General features: G+C 42.4%; 1 protein-coding gene across 1 annotated transcript; it reads right to left on the reverse strand.

The window, feature by feature from the left end:
- Nucleotides 1-61: 61 nt before the first annotated feature.
- On the reverse strand, nucleotides 62-18,169 carry LOC139012945 (bridge-like lipid transfer protein family member 3A). The gene is made up of 3 exons (XM_070419138.1): nucleotides 17,941-18,169; nucleotides 214-376; nucleotides 62-127 (listed from the first exon to the last, which is right to left on the reverse strand). The coding sequence occupies exons 1-3, from the start codon at nucleotides 17,982-17,984 to the stop codon at nucleotides 62-64; spliced, it is 273 nt and encodes a 90-aa protein (XP_070275239.1). The 5' UTR covers nucleotides 17,985-18,169.
- Between the last annotated feature and the right edge of the window lie 288 nt (nucleotides 18,170-18,457).

Here is an 18,457-nt window from a genome sequence, read left to right on the forward strand (position 1 = left end):
CAGGACTCCTCCCTATCTTCTCTCAGATCTCTTAAAACTCCACCCCAGCCATCCCCCTGGATTATTTGCAATCAAGACAAACCATTACCAAGCAAATTGGGTGCGTCTTCAACTTTGTCCACTGGATCTGAAAGAGAAAAGCAAAGACTCAGGACTGTGGAAGGCAGGCTTGCTGGCCCAAGAAAGCAACAGCACTCAGACCCCCATTCTCACCCGGATGGAGGCCTTGTTGCAGTAGACCCGAGTGATGGCTAACCAGGTAGGCAGCTCCAGCACATTCTGTAGAACCTCTTCATCCAGCTCCAGATTGGTCAGCTGACCCTCCCCTTTCAGGGTGCTCAAATTGATTTTGTCTGGGGAAAGATTCTTAGTGAACCTGAAAAGAGTAATGATGAGAACCCATTATTTCCACGGGAACATGCTAAACAGCATTGCAGCCAATAACACTTCTGAATTTAGAGAAAAGAGAACGTTAAAGAATAAACATCTAATGACCACACTGTCTCTATGCCGTGGAAGATGTTGGGTGTGGCCTATCATTCTACTCATGATTGTGTCATCTTTCTACTCAAGAGCCTACAATTGCGATTCTGGCAATATGGTTGTAACACTAGCAACATAGGCTTTTCTGTTATTTCTGATATTTCTGAATCCTCACATAAAAAGAGACAGAGCATGGGGGGCAGGGGACAGGAAGAGTAACCAAACATACACACACACACACACACACACACACACACACACACAAACCAGCAACTAGATAGCAACACAAAAAGCCCTTGGACAGCCCAACTGCAGTGGCTCAGTGGTTGAGCATCATCCCATGCACTGAAAAGTTGTGGGTTCAATCCCAGTCAGGGTACTTATGAAGGCAACCAATCAATGTTTCTCTCTCTCTCTCTCTTTCTCTCTCTCCTACCCCCGCCCCCCAAACATGTCTTTGGGTGAGAATTTTAAAAAAATAACACCAGAAGATAAAGCACCCTATAACACCCGCCCCCATACAAGCAAGAGGTCAAAAACATCAACAGCCACAAGACATGAGTGCTATAAGCAGCTGTGCAGATCTACAAAGAGGGAAGCAATAAGACATCTGACAGACCAGAGAACAGAAGAACCCCAAGCCGACCAAGTCTTAAATGTAAGACAATGTGACCAACTTGACAATAGCAATCGAAACTGGAGGGGTTCTGTCCACTGTGTGGCCCAAAGTAGCTGAAGTAGTCCAGTCCTATAAACTCATATAACCAACCAAGGCTTCGTCCCAGGACAGGGGCTCTGCACTGAGAAGAAACTGCTGAGAGAGGAATCCAAATTGAGTAAGATGGGATAACGAATGAAAAAAAAAAAAACAGTCCAAATTAAAGGGTGTGGGCTACGGGGGGAGGATAAGCACATATTTTTTAACACTACTTGAAACAACAGAAGAGGGAGCTCTATGAAGTTAAAATATGAAACTGTAAGAGGCTAATTATTACCTTGTTAATTAGGGTAAAATGAACCCCAGCCTCTTACACATACCTTTGATGTTACAAAATACATGACCTCCACCTATAGTCTTGCCAAAGGGATTGAACCTGAATCTCATCATACTACTCACTGGGTCCAGTTGTTAATTTGCAGAAAATACAGGACAGAGGAAAACTGCTGAACTGCACTCTAAGTGTGCAATCAGTAAGATCCAGACCATGGGAAACTATAGGTCAAGTGGCCTGGATATAAACAATTCACACAGGCCAATCTTCCCACTAGTCTACATTCACTGTCTAGTCTTCGCTCATGTGTTCTCACCCACTCCCTTTCCTGGAGGACCCTCATCAACATCTGCCATTCAAGACCCAACTCAAGACTGCTCACTGAGGCTTTCTTTCCCTAACTGCTGCAACGCACATTAAACAATTAGGGCCGCCCTGGCCGGTGTGGCTCAGTGGATGGAGCGTCGGCCTGCAGACGGAAAGGTCCCAGGTTCCATTCTGCTCAAGGGCACATGCCTGGGTTGCGGGCTCAGTCCAACGTGCAGGAGGCAGCCAATCAATGATTCCCTCTCATCATTGATGTTTCTAACTCTCTCTTCCTTCCTCTCTGAAATCAATAAAAAAATAAAACAATTAGGGTCTTAGGATGTTCTCCAATTCTCCCATGTGTAACCACCCCTGAGCAATTAGATGTTAAGCTCTTTGAAGCCAGGGGCTTAGTCTTAGCCATCCCTCCTAATTTAAATGGTTACCTGGCAGAATTCTGGGCCTATGTTCTGTACCTTTCAGCTAACTCACTGCTGGCTAACTAGTCCCAGCTCCCTTCTCTCACCTCCTTTGGCTGATCAATTTAAGGCCAGTTCCTCATAGCATAACCTTCTCTCCTGTATGGTAAACTATCTAGATGAGTCTCATCCCTGTCATTCTTTCTCACTGTTACTGCCTCTCGTAATTACTATTTTCCACACAATAATTAATTGTATTTGACCCTCCACTATAACTATACTTAGCCCTTACATATATTAGATGCTAATAGTTGACTTTAGATTAATATATATTGTTTACTGCCCAGCTGGCATAGCTCTGGTTGAGCATCGACCTATGAACCAGCAGGTCATGATTGGATTCCTGGGCAGGGCACGTGCCTGGGTTTCGGGCTCAATCACCAGTGTTGGGTGTACAGAAGATAGTCAATCAATGATTCTCTCTCATTACTGATGTTTCTATCTCTCTCTCCCTCTGAAATCAATAAAAATATTATATATATATACACACATATATATATATATAGTTAACCAACTTTTTATTTTTCACACATACCCTTTCCTTTTACTAAGCTGTGTTTCTAGTGTTTTTGGTTTTCCTTAAACCATAAGATCATGACATGTAAGAGTTTTATCTTGAATTTTTTTCTACAATGCCCAAAATGGTATTATGTACAAAGGCTCTTTAACAATATTTCAAATGACAGTAAAAAAATTTTTAGAAATTTATAAACATGCAAAACAATGCTGTATAATAAGGGATACATAGGAATGCACTGGCATGAAAAAAAATTTAGGAAAAGTGTTTATGTGCGACAAGGGAAGGGGTCCACAGGAAGATTCAACTATATGAATAATACTTATTTCTCAATGGAGTTGCGAGGTGACTATATGGCTGTTCATTATATTACTCTTTTTACCTTTTTATATGGTAACTAGCTATAATAATAAAAGCATAATATGCTAATTAACCGGACAGCCGAATGACCTTCTGGACGTCATTCCGGACATCCTTCCGGACGAAGCCATGGCAGTGGGGGCAGAGGCAGAGGCTTTTGGGCCCCATCCCCATCCCTTCCTCTCTAAAAGAATCAATAGCCAAAACCGGTTTGGCTCAGTGGATGGAGCGTCGGCCTGCGGACTGAGGGGTCCCGGGTTCGATTCCGGTCAAGGGCATGTACCTGGGTTGCGGGCACGTCCCCCGTGGGAGATGTGCAGGAGGCAGCTGGTCGATGTTTCTCTCCCATCGATGTTTCTAGCTGTCTATCTCTCTCCCTTCCTCTCTGTAAAAAATCAATAAAATATATTTTTTTAAAAAATAAATAAATAAAAGAATCAATAAAAACATATTTTTAAAAAAAGATATTACAATTATTATTTCTTCCTAGCAGCCATTCCTTTACTGTTAAATATTCAGGAAAGCCACATCCGCTCAGAAATTGGGTCAGGCATCCTTCAGAAGTATTTGTCTTAAAGATAAGAATATTTGAAGACATAAAATTAGTTTGTAAAAACTGTATGTTTCCTAATGTCCTCACCACAGATTCTGATAAGACCCCATCTTCCTACCACAGCTGAGACATGGAAGGAATAGCCACTGTCAAAGATGGAAGGATCCCTTTAATACACAGGAGAGAGGAGAAAAGTCTAAGAATCATTAAACAGGCTGCTTTTCCTGGTGATAAAAAGACATTTTTAAGAAAAGAAAGTGATAGGGACTTTTTCAAGTATATTCCTCTCTGAAAAAAAGAGGAACATACTTCCAATAAAATGAAACATAAACATAGCCAAGAATAAGCTACACTGCTTGCTCCACTGACATTCTCAGAGTGATTATATTCAATAGGTGTCACAGATCTAATTTCTACATTGTATTCTATGCAAAACTTAACTATTTACATCTCCATACAAAATAAATGTCATTTTCAGAAGCCTTGAATTAAAAAGTATGAGATTGTGCTACATTTCATCTTAACCTTGCCAGTATTTAGGGCAATGTGTGACAAACTATGTGCCTCTGATCCTGTAGATGGCATCACTTTGGTATGTTTATTTTAACATGCAGATCATTGGGCCACACCCGGATATGCAGAATCACAATGGGAAGTTGGGTAAGGAATCAGAATTTTTAATAAAACTCAAGGCAATTTCTTCTGTTCTCCAAAGTTTGAGAGTGCCTTAATTTGAGGTTTCAGTTAACCAACTAAAATACTTCAAAGAAGAGAAAGCCAGAGGCTGTAGAGGGAAAAGAGATGAATAAATCCATGCTTCAAGAACAAAGTTTTCAGCTTCTATTCTTATTATGGCTTGGTGGTTAGGAGCACAGGCTTTAGAGTTAGACTTGGGCTCAAAATCTGGCTCTGCCACTTACTAATACTGTGACTTTAGGCTAACTGTTCAACTCACCTCACAGGGCTGCCGGAATTAAAAGAGCTGCATAGGTAACATACATTAAATAACTGGCATTTATTAAGCACTCAATAAATAAATCGTAATCATTGTTATTTCTGGATTTCACTACCTTCTCCCTTTAGAAAAAGTTTAAATTATTATCTTTTAAAAAAGGTTTAGGAGATCATTTCAAAATGTATACAAATATTGAATCATTATGTTATACAACTGAAACTAACATAATTTTTTAAAAGGTTTAGGAGGCTTAGATTATTATCTGAGGACTCAGGTTTTCTTCAAGAGTCAACACACTCAGATCTACCTTCCAATCTCAATGTAGCATCTACTATTCCCAGTATGCTTGTTTCTACCCTTTCAACCTAGGTTTCTAGAAACTGAAATCTGAACAAGATTAATACCGAATTCATGTTCCCCAGAAACCCTACCCATTATATCCCACTCTGACTCCAAGAATAGATCTCCATCTCTTGTCTCTCTAGTACTAATGGGTCACAAGAGAACAGAAGACAGGGAATAAAAGTATAAATGAAGTAGTCAAAATCAATCTTATAAGGGCAGGGCCAACCAATTGAAAACAACAGGCCTAGAGGTGGTAACCAGCCGTTCTATGAACTTTGTAGCCATGTCAATTGGCAAATGACAACACTGACTTCTTCAGGGCAGTTCTGACAGTAACCAGGTGGACTTACATCTCTGATTGTCTTGAAGATGATGGCATGTGTGTGAACACCAGCCAGCCAGGACTGGAGAGTCAGCTCAGGGAGGACTGTTCAGCAGCCGGCTGGCACACTGCCCTCATCAACAGCACTAACACAGAGGAACAGGAAAAGCACAAAACCTGTCTTCCCGCCCCAAAGAGGATTAGGCCCTGGATGAAAAGTGATCATTTGTATTTCCAGGTAGGGCACAGAACAATAGGCAAGTGACAGGATAAACCTCCTTTTCTTATATAATTTTGACTATCAGAGTAGAGAATCTCTACAGAGATTACCTGCTTCAATCTCTATCTATTCACACAATCCCTCTTAACTTTTCCCCCAGACATTTTTACTCTGCCTGGACATACAAGAACGCTGACTTAACATTTTTTTTCTAGGCCACTGCTGAGTATGGAGATGGACACACAGCTTAAAATAATTTTATGTCTTTTTATCCTACAGACTAGGTTAGGTCAATGTCCTTTGGTCAACTAAGAGTCATTTAAAAACAATTTACTTTGTAAAACACAAATGGTTTTGGAAAAGCGTCATCCCCTGACCTGGACTAGCAGAACCAGACTACTGATGATAATGACATTTTACTTTGTACACAGCATTGAACTAAGGAACTAACATACATTATTTCCATTAGCCTTCACTATACTTCATTCTTCCCATTTTATAGAGGAAGAACATGGGGTTCAGATGTGAAGTAATTTGCCCAAGGTGACAGGGCAGGAAGCGGCAGAGGCAGAGTATGAACCCAGGTCTGCTCCCTGGATTCCTTACTTCTACTACCATCTCTTAATACTGTGTTCCTCCAAAACACACCTGGCACAAAACAGATTTACAAGCCGTCTCGGAAATGGGTGGAGGACATCCTTTCCCTTTTTACAACCTACCATGGACTGCTTAACCTGTGTAAGAAGAATAAGTCTAAACGCTGATGGGTAAAGTTATAGTTTAACTCCATCAAAAACCTTTCTAAACTTTTCCAACCCAATCGGGTAATAAAATCTTTCTTAAGTATGCCCAAGGCTAATTCACCACCACTCCAGCAAACTATCCCAGTCTCTTCCAAGAAACTAACAAGAGACCACAGAGTAAAAGTAATCATCAAAAGCTGAACAACCAAGAACTCTTAGTCCACTCTAAGGACTGCTGATGGCACATGCAGGTCTGCTCTATCACCACCAGCTGTTCTCCCATAGCAGCGATAGTGATATAACATATAACTGCTTTTTCATTTAGCAATTTAGTTTCATACTCAGAAAAAAATGAATATTACTCTATTATTTTCTCAAAAAAAAAAAGGCAGTAAGAATTCTTCAACTGAATTTGTCTGCATTTTATAGTAATAACAAAAAATAGGTTAAAAAGGTGATCTATTGAGGGTGAGTTTTGCGGAGATCTGCTCAACCAGGGAAACCATTAATATGAGATCTAATCTGAAACCACCCCAAGGTCTCTGGCATAAACTTTATTCAGCATTTCTGTTCCTAATTGAGGATTATATCACTGAGTCCAAGGGTGGCTGACAAGGCTAATGGAAACCTGCTATTTATTCCACTTCCAGTATGTGGGAAAACATTTTCTGGCCATCTGTTACTGTTACAGAGCATAGAAGCTAAGATGAAATCGAGTTGGAAAAACAGATTTTGATCAGGTTTCATTTCTGCCAAAGGACTGCAATCTGCCAGAGACAACAGAGAAAGGCTCTCAGACATTGTGAAAATGTACAAAGTTGAGAAGTGAGAATTCTTAGATTTGCAGGTTCACAGAATTTCTAGGAAAGGTCTTTCTCTTTAGTCTACATTTATAATTTGCAGATGGTCGTAAAGTTAAATGACTTGCCCAAGAATCACAGCTAGCCAGTGGTAAAGCTGGGACTAAGTAAATGGCAGAAATGAGACTTAACCCAGCATTCATTCAAATCCTGCCTGGCTGGCATGGCTCAGTGGTTGAGCATAGACTTACGAACCATGAGGTCATGGTTTGATTCTTGGTCAGGGCATATGCCTGGGTTGCAGGCTCGATCCCAAGTGTGGGGCGTGCAGGAGGCAGCCAAATCAATGATTCTCTCTCATCATTGATGTTTCTATCTCTCTCTCCCTCTTCCTTCCTCTCTGAAATCAATAAAAACATATAAAAAATACAAAATTTAAAAAAAACTTCTGCATGGCCCTGGCCAGTGTGGCTCAGTTGGTTGAGCATCATCTTGTGAACCGAAAGGTTGCTGGTTCGATTTCCAGTCAGGGCACATGTCCAGGTTGCGGCTCAATTCCATGCAGAAGGCAGGTGATCTCTCACATTGAGGTCTCTCTCTCTCCTTCTACCTCCCTTTCTCTCTAAAATCAATTTTTTAAAATATTTTTTAAAACTATTGCTTAAAAAAAATAAAAAACTTTTGCATGAACAGACAGATATATGACTTTCTCAGGAGAAAATTCTTTCCTTATGGATTTTTGTTTGTTGCTTAAAATGTTGGGTTTTTTAAGTGGTTTTGTCTTTTTGAGGTGCAATTTATATACAATGACTTATTTCTGAATTTTCCATTTTGTTCTACTAATCTATTTATCCTTATGCCATTACCACACTATATTACTGTAATTTCATTTTAAGTCTTGAAAGTAGTATAAATCCTCTCATTTTTTCAAGATTATTTTGTCCATTCTAGGTCCTTTTCATTTTCATATAAACTTTTAAATCAGGCTGCTAATTTGTCAGAAGAAAAAAAAGGAAGAAGAAGAAGCACCTGCTAAAATTCTGATTGGAACTGCATTGACTCTGTAACTGGATTTGGAGATTCACATAGTAGTAACAAAAATCAGTAAGCCTATCCTTGAACATGGTATACATTTAAGATATGACATTTATTTAAGTCTTCTTTAACTCCTCCCAGAAATGTTTTGTAGTTTTAGCATACATATTTTCTTAAATTTATTTCTATATATTTTATACTTTTGACACTATTTGTAAAGGAAATTTGATTTTTCTAGTGTGTTCTGCTAAAACATAGCTGTAAAAGTGGTATTTCTATATTGACCTTGTATCCTGCAACCTTATTCAATTCAGTTATTTACTCTAGTAGTTGTTTTGTAGAGTCTTCAGGATTTTGAATATAAACAATTATGTTATCTGAGATGTGGTTGGAGGGAAGCATCTGGTGAGTAGAACGAAAAGGTATTCATTTTCTTTATGACAACTGATATTTGTATTTTGATCTCATATTCTGCAACCTTGCTAAACTTATTAATTCTAATAACTTTTTAAAAAATAAGTCATTAGATTTTCAATATAGACATTCATTCATGTTGCCTATAACATCTTTGTCGGGATTTTGTTACCAGAATTATGACAGACTTATTAAAGGAGTTTGGAGCCCTTCCCAATTTGGCTCAGTGGATAGAGCGTCAGCCCATGGACTGAAGGGTCCCGGGTTCAATTCTGGTCAAGGGCACATACCTTGGTTGCAGCCTCCTCCCCGGCCTGGGCCCTGGTCAGGGCTCATGCAGGAGGCAACCAATCGATGTGTTTCTCTCACATCATTGTTCCTCTCTGTCTTTCCCTCTCTCTTCTACTACTCCTAAAAATCAATGGCAAAATATCCTCGGGTGAGGATTAACAAAAAACAAAAAGCCCTAGCTGGTTTGGCTCAGTGGATAGAGCATCGGCCTGTGGACTGAAGGTTGCCAGGTTCAATTCTGGCCAAGGGGCACATGCCCAGGTTGCAGGTTCAATCCTCAGTAGAAGGCATGCAGGAGGCAGCCAATCAATGATTCTCTCTCATCATTGATGTTTCTATCTCTCTCTCCCTCTCCCTTCCTCTCTGAAATCAATAAAAATATTAAAACAAACAAACAACAACAAAAAAAAGCAACACAAGTTTGGAAGTGTTTCCTTTCTTTATTTCCTAAAATAACCTGTGTTAATTAGGTACTATTTCTTGGGTAAGTGTTCTATAGAAATCACCAATAAAACTATCTGGGCCTGTAGGTATCTTTGTGAAAAAGGTTTTGACAACAAATGCAATTTCTTTAATAGATATAGAGCTACTCAGATATTCTATTTCATTTTGTTAGTCTTGTAAGTTATGTTTTTCAAATAACTTTGCACATTTCATCTAGATTGTCAGAAAGGAAGGATATACTAACTGAAACGAAGAATAATTTACAGGGAATCAACAGCACAGTAGACGAAGCCGAGATTCAAATCAGTGATTTGGAATATAATTAAGCAAAAAAAAAAAATACCCAATAAGAAGAGCAAAAAGAAAAAAAGAATCCAAAAATATAAAGATAATGTAAAGAGCCTCTGTGACAAACTTCAAACATACCAACATTTGCATCAGGGAGGTGCTGGGAGAATAAAGAGAGAAAGCAAAATATTGAAAAACTATTTGAAAAAACAATGACAGAAAACTTCCCTAACCTGGAAAAGGAAATAACATACAAGTTCAGGAAGCACAGAGAGTCCCAAAAAAGATGAACCCAAAGAGGCCCACATCAAGACACATCATAATTAAAATGCAAAAGGTTAAAGACAGCCCTAACCGGTTTGGCTCAGTGGGTAAAGCCTGCAGACTCAAGGGTCCCAGGTTCAATTCTGGTCAAGGGCATGTACCTTGGTTTCGGCCACATCCCCAGTAGGGAGTGTGCAGGAGGCAGCTGACTGATGTTTCTCTCTCATTGATGTTTCTGACTCTCTATCCCTCTCCCTTCCTCTCTGTAAAAAAATCAATAAAACATATTTTTTTTAAAAAAGGTTAAAGACAAAGAGAAAACCCTAAAAGCAGCAAGAGAAAAGCAATTAGTTACCCACAAGGGAGCTCCCATAATACTGTCAGTTGATTTCCCAATAGAAACTTTGCAGGCCAGAAAGGAGCGGCAAGAAATAGTCAAAGTGATGAAAAGCAAGGACCTACAGCCAAGATTACTCTACCCAACAAAGCTATCATTTAAAATCTATGGACAGATAAAGAGCTTCCTAGACAAGAAAAAGCTAAAGGAGTTCATCACCACCAAACCAGTATTAAATGAAATGTTGAAGGGTATTCTTTAAGAAGAAGAAAAAAATATGAATAAAATGGCAATAAATACATATTTTAAAACAAATGAATCTAAAAATCAAAATAAACGAACAAGCAGAACATAGAACAAGCAGACTCATAGAAACAGAGAACATTTTGATGGTTGCCTGATGGGAAGGGGGTTAGTGGGATGAGTGAAAAAGGTGAAGGGATTTAGAAGTACAAATCGGTAGTTACAGAATAGTCATGGGGATGTAAAGTACAGCATAGGGAATATAGTCAATATTATTCTGATAAACTATGTATGGTGTCAAATGGGCATGAGATTTACCAGGATGACCACTTAGTAAGTTATATAATGTCTAATCACTGGGGTACACTCCTGAATATAACATAATATTGTACGTTAACTGTAACTGAAAAAAAGATTTAAAAAAAAAGTCAGCAGGGTTGGGCCTGGTTAGTACTTGGATGGGAGACCGCCTAGGAATACCGGGTGCTGTAGGCTTAAAAAACAAACAAACAACAAAAAAAAAACAACAACAAAAAAACAACAACAAGCCACCTGGCTCAAGAACTTAACTACACTTTACCATCTACTTTTCAACCAAGTTAACAAAGGTATAGAGGTTTAGAGAAGTTTCCGTTGCCTCAGGTCCAGGTCAATGGCAACAGAGACCAAACTGAGCCTTATATCCAGATCCCTTAGCATAGCACATAGGCCTCTATTATCTGGCCTATCTCTCCAATACTGTTTCTAGCTGTGCTTTACCCTCAAACTCTACAGTCCAGTGACCCAAAACCATATGCAGTCTCATAACCCCTCAAATCAGTACTATCTTCCTCTGCCTGGAAGGAAGAAAGGAAAAAACATTTCTCTTAGAAAAGGAAAATGTATGTTTTCCGCTCTGCCTGGGAAAGCACTAGACCAGACGATTAGAGGCAGCCAACTTGAGTGAATTTAGCCCACTCTAATCTGGATTTTCTACATATTAGAATTCCCCAACTTTCAAATGACTCATACATACCACAAACAGCTGCCCAGACCCTATCCCATGCCCACTACCACTGCAACAGAAATCATTTTGGAAAATCAAAAACAAACTAGGAACTTCCAGAGTACCTGTGGATTCAGAAGCTATGAAAACAAGAGTAGCTTAGGTGAGCTGGCCATGTAGGACTTATTCTGAATTAGAGTTGGTCTAATTAGAATAGCATTCCTGCTCCAAAATATGTACTCTACTGTTCCCCCTTTACTTAGCTAAAATCCTATATCCTAAAGAACTGGGAATTTTGGTGAGAAAGTGAGAACTTCAGCTGTTTCAGAATTTAGTCTAAGTCAGTGGTTCTCAACCCAAACAGATTCAATTCCAGGAATGGTATTGCCAAGAATTACATTTTGTAAAATGATGACAAACACTTGGGAAAGTTCAAAACAATCTTCCCCCAGTTTCAGACCTGGAATTCACTGTAGTTTAAAGTTGTGCCAATACTTTGTGTTTATATGCAAAACAGTTGGATTCTAGGTTTATATAATCTAAACATCAGGTAATTCACCCACATAAACATCAACAACATTCCAAAGTCAAAAAAGACATGATAATGCTTCTTTGCGTGAAATTATTCTGGGAACTGCATGACATCAGCATATCCCAGCTGCTCGTGAAATGCTGGTCACATCCCTCAATCACAACCCAAAAAGTTCTTGCAGAGATATAATGATCTTGATGATCTAAAACAGGGGTCCTCAAACTACGGCCCGCGGGCCACATGCAAATACAAATATTGTATTCCCGTTTTGTTTTGTTTTTTTGTTTTTTTGGGTTTTTTTTACTTTATTGATTTTTTACAGAGAGGAAGGGAGAGAGATAGAGAGTTAGAAACATCGATGAGAGAGAAACATCGATCAGCTGCCTCCTGCACATCTCCTACTGGGGATGTGCCCACAACCCAGGTACATGCCCTTGACCGGAATCGAACCCGGGACCTCTCATTCCGAAGGCCGACGCTCTATCCACTGAGCCAAACCGGTTTCGGCCCGTTTTTTGTTTTTTTTACTTCAAAATAAGATATGTGCAGTGTGCATAGGAATTTGTTCATAGTTTTTTTTAAACTATAGTCCGGCCCTCCAACGGTCTGAGGGACAGTGAACTGGCCTCCTGTTTAAAAAGTTTGAGGACCCCTGATCTAAAAGATCTTACTCTAAGAAACAGGAAAGAAAAAACTTTTCCTTCTTCTACTTCATCTTCCCTCCTACTTCAGGTAGTCCCTCACAACCAAAACCCCCATCTATTGAGCTTATACCATATATGGCTTTTTGGGGCTATTTCGGGACCCTACTCAACATTATAACACTATTAGAGGCCAGGTGCATGAATTCCTGCACCAGTGGAGTTCCTCGGCCTGGCCTGCAGGATCGGGCTGAAACTGGCTCTCTGTTATCCTCTGAGGGGTCCCGGATTGCAAGAAGGTGCAGGCCAGGCCGAGGGACCCCACCAGTACATGATCGTGGCTGGGGAGGGACACAGAAGGTTGGCCAGCTCGGGAGGGACCACGGGAGGGCTCCAGGGCATGTCCGGCCCGTCTCACTCTGTCCCGATTGGCCAGACCCCAAGCAACAAGCTAACCTACCAGTTGGAGCGTCTGCCCCCTGGTGGTCAGTGCACATCATAGCGAGCGGTTGAGCAGCCTTAGCATATTATCAGCATATTATTAGCTTTGATTGGTTAAAGAGCCAACTAGACAACCAGACACTTAGCATATTAGACTTTTATTATATAGGATTTCTACTGGACTGTACACTCCAAATTTCAAACTTAGAAATAAAGTTTGAGAGCATAAACTTCCATAAGTCAGAGACTTAAATATACTGGCCTCTCACCATCAATGTTCTAATTTTTCAAGTGATGAGATAGATGAGATCCAAGCTACATATGACCAATGTACTATAAAGACTGATAATACATGTAAAATAACAATTGCTATAGGCAAGTAAAACAAATACTTTATAATACATCAAGTCCTTGTTTTTATGGCAAGAAGGTAAAAACTAATTAATACACTAATATATATTATTTTAAACATTAGATTTCCCCTTTACTATAGATATTGAGTCTATTGCTTATAAATACTGGAAAGTGTTCTTAGTATCTACAATCATCACCAATAGCAAGTACTTGCCTCATCACACAAATATGAAAGATCCCTTAATGATATAGGGTGAATTGGATTTCATTGCCCTTCAGACCTCCTGACCCATTCATCCCTGTACTTCTCAAGTCTAAGGTTCCCTGAGTTCCTGCCTGCACTCCTGCACCCACTTCACCCACTCAAAGCGTCCTCAAATTCTCTCGTTTTCGAAGCAGCCAAGGGACACAATCCCTGCCATCGTGGAGGATGCACTCCAGTGGCTGTAGAGAATTGAGCTGTGTTAAAAAGAAATTTTTTCAGTGATTAATGTTATACTTACAGATTATTACTCAAGCAGATTCTCTATTAGGTGAGGGTAACTAAATGACTTCTATTTTCTGTTCACTCTAAGAATACAGTATATAATTGTGCTATCTTCTTAGACACTCTAAATAAATATATCCTCTAAGGACCCAATCTAGTGTATACATTTCAACTATTTCACCTATGCTGAGGTCTGAAGGGTCCCAGGTTCGATTCCGGTCAAGGGCACATGCCTGGGTTTCAGGCTGGATCCCCAGTGTGCAGAAGGCAGCTGATTAATGATTCTCTCTCTTTTTTTTTTTTAAATATATTTTATTGATATTTTTACAGAGAGGAAGGGAGAGGGAGAGGGATAGCGAGTTAGAAACATCGATTCAGCTGCCTCTTGCACGCTCCCTACTGGGGATGTGCCCGCAACCCAGGTACATGCCCTTGACTGGAATCGAACCCAGGACCCTTGAGTCCGCAGACCGACGCTCTATCCGCTGAGCCAAACCAGCTAGGGCATTGATTCTCTCTAATCATTGATGTTTCTGTCTCTCTCTCCCTCTCCCTTCCTCTCTGAAATCAATAAAAATATATTACTAAAAAAAAAATACTAACAAGTGGAGGCACTGATCAGGAACTAAGAGGGCTGAGCGCACAGTCAGACTCTCTTATTCTCCATAAGGATTCTGAAATTTTCTATGCCTCTGAATTTCACCTAATGTTTGTATTTTCAAAATACCTACCATGTTTATCAGCTATGTCTCTGTCACTCAAGGTCATTATTTCCTGTAACTATTTGGAGTAAATAATTAAGACTTCTAATTGGTTTCTAAAATAGCCAGTCAGGTGGGTTGCTGTGATTCACACTATGGTTAGTGTTCCTAACTTCTTTGGCCATGTTATAATAGCTACTCTTTATTAAACCCTATTTGCATGCTAGGTATCACAATAATTACTTTATCCCCAATCCTCAAAAAAATCTGCTGGGTACGTAGTATTCTTCCTTATTCTCATCTTTTACAGATAAGAACACTAAGGCTCAGAAAGGCTGCCCTTTTCATTAAAGTGGCAGAGCTGGAAGGTAATCTGGCTTGTTTGGCTCCAGAGTCCTTGCTTTTCCATGAACCATAGTCCCCTGACTTACTTCACAATCATATTTCCTCTTACTTGTGTAACAGAAGGTCATTAGCTAAGGTCATTAGCTAAAACAAGAAAAATCTAATTTAGTGAAAAATCAATTTGGATATTTTTTAAATGATCACTTTTGTTTCTAAGTGAAGGTCTTCTCCTGGGTCTACTTAAATGAAAACTGTGCATTGAAGCTACTTGTATTACACAGCAATCACCCAAACCATAGGTTAAAGCCCTTAAAAGACATTTATATTTCTTCTTCCCTGCTGAATCCCCAGTGCCCAGGTCAGAGCCTTGTCTAGAGTAGGCACTTAACAAAAATATTTTAAATACCACTTCCCTCAAATCTTGTTTACCAAAATACTCTACTAATACGGAAGATGCATTCCAACAAGACACTTTAATATCTGAAACTTTGTGACTAAAATTAAACATACTCTGGAAGTCACTGGGATATCTTTCCTGCTATCAGACACTTCCCTCCAAGTCAAGTGGCACTGTCATCATCAGCAACAAGTAATTATTAAACGCCTACAAATGTTTACTTAGCCTAGTAACTCAGTCTCTTTCCTCTCTCCCGCTCAGGTTTGGCAAGCCACAGCAGCTAGTTCCCCTCCAGGCGGCCAGCCTCCGCAGGTGCAGTGGAGACCTCAGAGAGGCACAAATGTCACACATGCTTAGCCAGTTATTCCAAGTCAAACAAATACAAAGGCCCCAGGAGTCTGACCTTTCCTTCAACCAGGCAAATGTCCCAGACCTCTTCCTGGAGCCCTGAAACTGCAGCCCTGAATAATTTCCTCCTTCTACTCCATCAACCACCCAATCCCGAGGAGACCAGCAATTTCTCCCAATGTCCGCCATATCTATTCCTACTTCATCTAAAAGAGAGAGTTTGTTCACTAAGGATTCACTGAATATGTTAGCATACACTATTAAATTTCCTCTTTAAAAACGCTGTCCTCCTAGGGATATGACGTACACAGAATATGTGTGTACTCCAGGGGAAAGTACTCCAGTAGGAAGCTGGGTTCTCTGGCACTACACCTCACCTCTCACTGCTCCTCTAGGCTGTTTCCTCAGCCGTAACATGAGAGGTTGAACTAGTCAGGGCTTATTCACCTGGGTCCAAATGCCTTGCGGGGTTCAGGCATGTGCTTTAGGGGTTCATACCCCCCCCCCCACCCGGGAACATATATAAAAAAAATTAACTGTTCACAAAATTAACTGTTGGATTTTTCTGGAGAAGTCCAACTTATACTTGTCGCTGTCACACAAGCAGGGACCCAAAAATTAACCATAGTTCGTGTTTTATTGAGTACTCACTGTGTGCAAGGCACTGTGCTAAGTCCTTACATATATTAAATCATGCAACCTTCACGATAACCTTTTAAGTGAGATACTATTCTTGTCCTCATTTTACAGCTGAATAAAGTAAACCAGGAAAGGCCTAGCCTCTGAAACACAATGTTTTGTTAGGTGAGATCATCTCTAAACTCTAAAATTCTGATTCTATGTTCATTCAAATTATCACTAGTCCTACTTTTATTTAAATCTTTACACAGAAACAACCGAACATCCAGATGAAAGCAGTACTACCTGAAAAGAATATATTAAGGGGTTATTCCTAGTAAAGGATCCAAAGGCACTTTCTAGCTCCAGCGGCCAATCTGCTTTTACTTTTATAACGTGGTGGTTAAAAGGTGTATCTGAATCTATTACTAATTAAAGTCTAAAATCAAAGTAACAGTAAATAAGTCAGAATGCCAACCAGAAGAGGGGACGCAGTGACAGCAAGAGTGTCCACATACTGCTCACCAACACAGTGAGAAGACCAGGGAGGACAGTCAGTGCAAGGCCGCTGTCCCGGCTGGACTGGCTCCTGCCCCGACTCCCACCTGAAAACCACTGGCCGCTGCCATCACTCTGCACCGGGGGTACAAAGCTGGCGCAGGGTCTTCCGGCGTCACCAGGCCCCGCTGGGAGTAAGGCGGGGACATTAAGCCAAAGCCCAGCCCCAATCTTTGTGGACACCAGTTCTGACAACCCCCAACAGTAACACCGGGTCAGCAGTTATCCAGTTACACCTGCGAACTGTATCGCCTACCGCCCTTCTGCCCACATCACTGAGGGACACAACGGTGCTTAAAAAATGGCTTCAGAGCAGAGGTGGACGCGGGCAGTTCTTTTCACAGGCTGTCAAGAACCGCCACATAGTCCAGGGAAGGCTGCTGAAACTTTATGCCCAACTCCCTTGACCTGTCCCCATTAGTCCGTGTAATGAGAAGAGAAGCAACGGAGGGAGCAGGGAGGTCAAAGGAGCGGCCCGGGTGCAGGGCTACCTCCTCCGAGGGTGATGCAACAGGGTCAGCCAGCCGACCCGGAGGAGGAGCTGGGCGCTCCGGGAAGGAGAAAACCTGCGTTGGAGTTAGAAATCTGGGCGGAAAGCGGGTTAGGGAGGACGGGGTGCGAGGATTATTCAGAACCGCCGGGGATGCAGGCTCTAGTCTGGAGCCGTCCGCGGAAGGAGAGCCGCTCGGAGGGCTCGGTGGGTGGGTACCCGGAGGGGAGAGGGAGGGCCCGGAGGGAGGAAACAGCCCGGGCTGGCAGGAAAGGGTGCAGTCGTGGGGGCCTCGGAGGGACGGTCACGTGCAAGGGAGGTCGGCGTGACCTGCTCGGCGGTGTGGGAGCCGAGGGAGGGGTAGCGGCCGGGGATCCGTGAGGGTCGGGGGAGAGAGGGGCTGGTAGGCTGCGGGGGACGTGGGGGTGCCGGGCACCAGCGCCAGGGCCCAGGGCGACGGAAGAACAGAGTGGTGACAACGGTTGGGGCCAGCGGAGCGGGAAGAAGACTGTCCAGCTCGAGCGGAGGCGGGGGCCGCCCGGAGTCCCGACTCGGGCTGAAGAGAGGGAGGCCGGCCCGTGGCGCGGCGTCCGGGAGGGGAGCCGAAGGGGGTTAGGAAGGGCCCGGGACCGCTGCGGGATGGCGCTCTCACCGGGACAGGTGCTTCAGGATCTGCTTCTTGATGATCCCGGCCATGCCGGAGCCGCGTCCCGCGTGGAAAGCAAGTGGGCGGTGTGGCCTCCTCAGCCGTGAAGAAGCAGCCCCTCACCTCGCCGCGGCGCGGGGACTGGATGCCGCTGCCATGGCGCTCTCCCGCCCCGGCCCGGGCACTCTATCTCCGCCGCGATCCCACCCACCTGCGCGGTGCGGCGGGCGCCAGCTCTGAGCGACGCAGAGATAGCGCACTGCCGGCCGACTCCCGGCGGCCGGAGGCGCGCGTGGTCATAGGCGGGACGCGCGACGAGGGGCGGGGCGCGGCGGCGTGGGCGAGGCGCGTGGTCAGAGGCCGGGCGCGCGACGAGGGGCGGGGCGCGACGAGGGGCGGGGCGAGGAGGCTCCGCCCTCTCCCTCGGCTGGACCGCTAGCCTCTCAGCGGAAGGAGATCTGAATGGCTTCGCCTCTGAACTGCAAGTGGTTCACACTCCGGAAGTCGCCTTGAAGCCTCGTAG

Source organism: Myotis yumanensis, unplaced genomic scaffold (genome assembly GCF_028538775.1).
Source record: "Myotis yumanensis isolate MYYU_CA2020_CCGP unplaced genomic scaffold, mMyoYum1.0.hap1 SCAF_6, whole genome shotgun sequence".
Classification (NCBI taxonomy): Eukaryota; Metazoa; Chordata; class Mammalia; order Chiroptera; family Vespertilionidae; genus Myotis; species Myotis yumanensis.

Bases quoted from the DNA above. Each gene is read 5' to 3' on its own strand.
- LOC139012945 (XM_070419138.1), bottom strand. From the start codon at position 17,984: ATGGCCGGGATCATCAAGAAGCAGATCCTGAAGCACCTGTCCCG. The intron at 377-17,940 runs GTGAGAGCGCCA...TACTCTTTTCAG, and splicing joins ATCCTGAAGCACCTGTCCCG to GTTCACTAAGAATCTTTCCC. The intron at 128-213 runs GTGAGAATGGGG...TTTCTCTTTCAG, and splicing joins GCAACAAGGCCTCCATCCGG to ATCCAGTGGACAAAGTTGAA.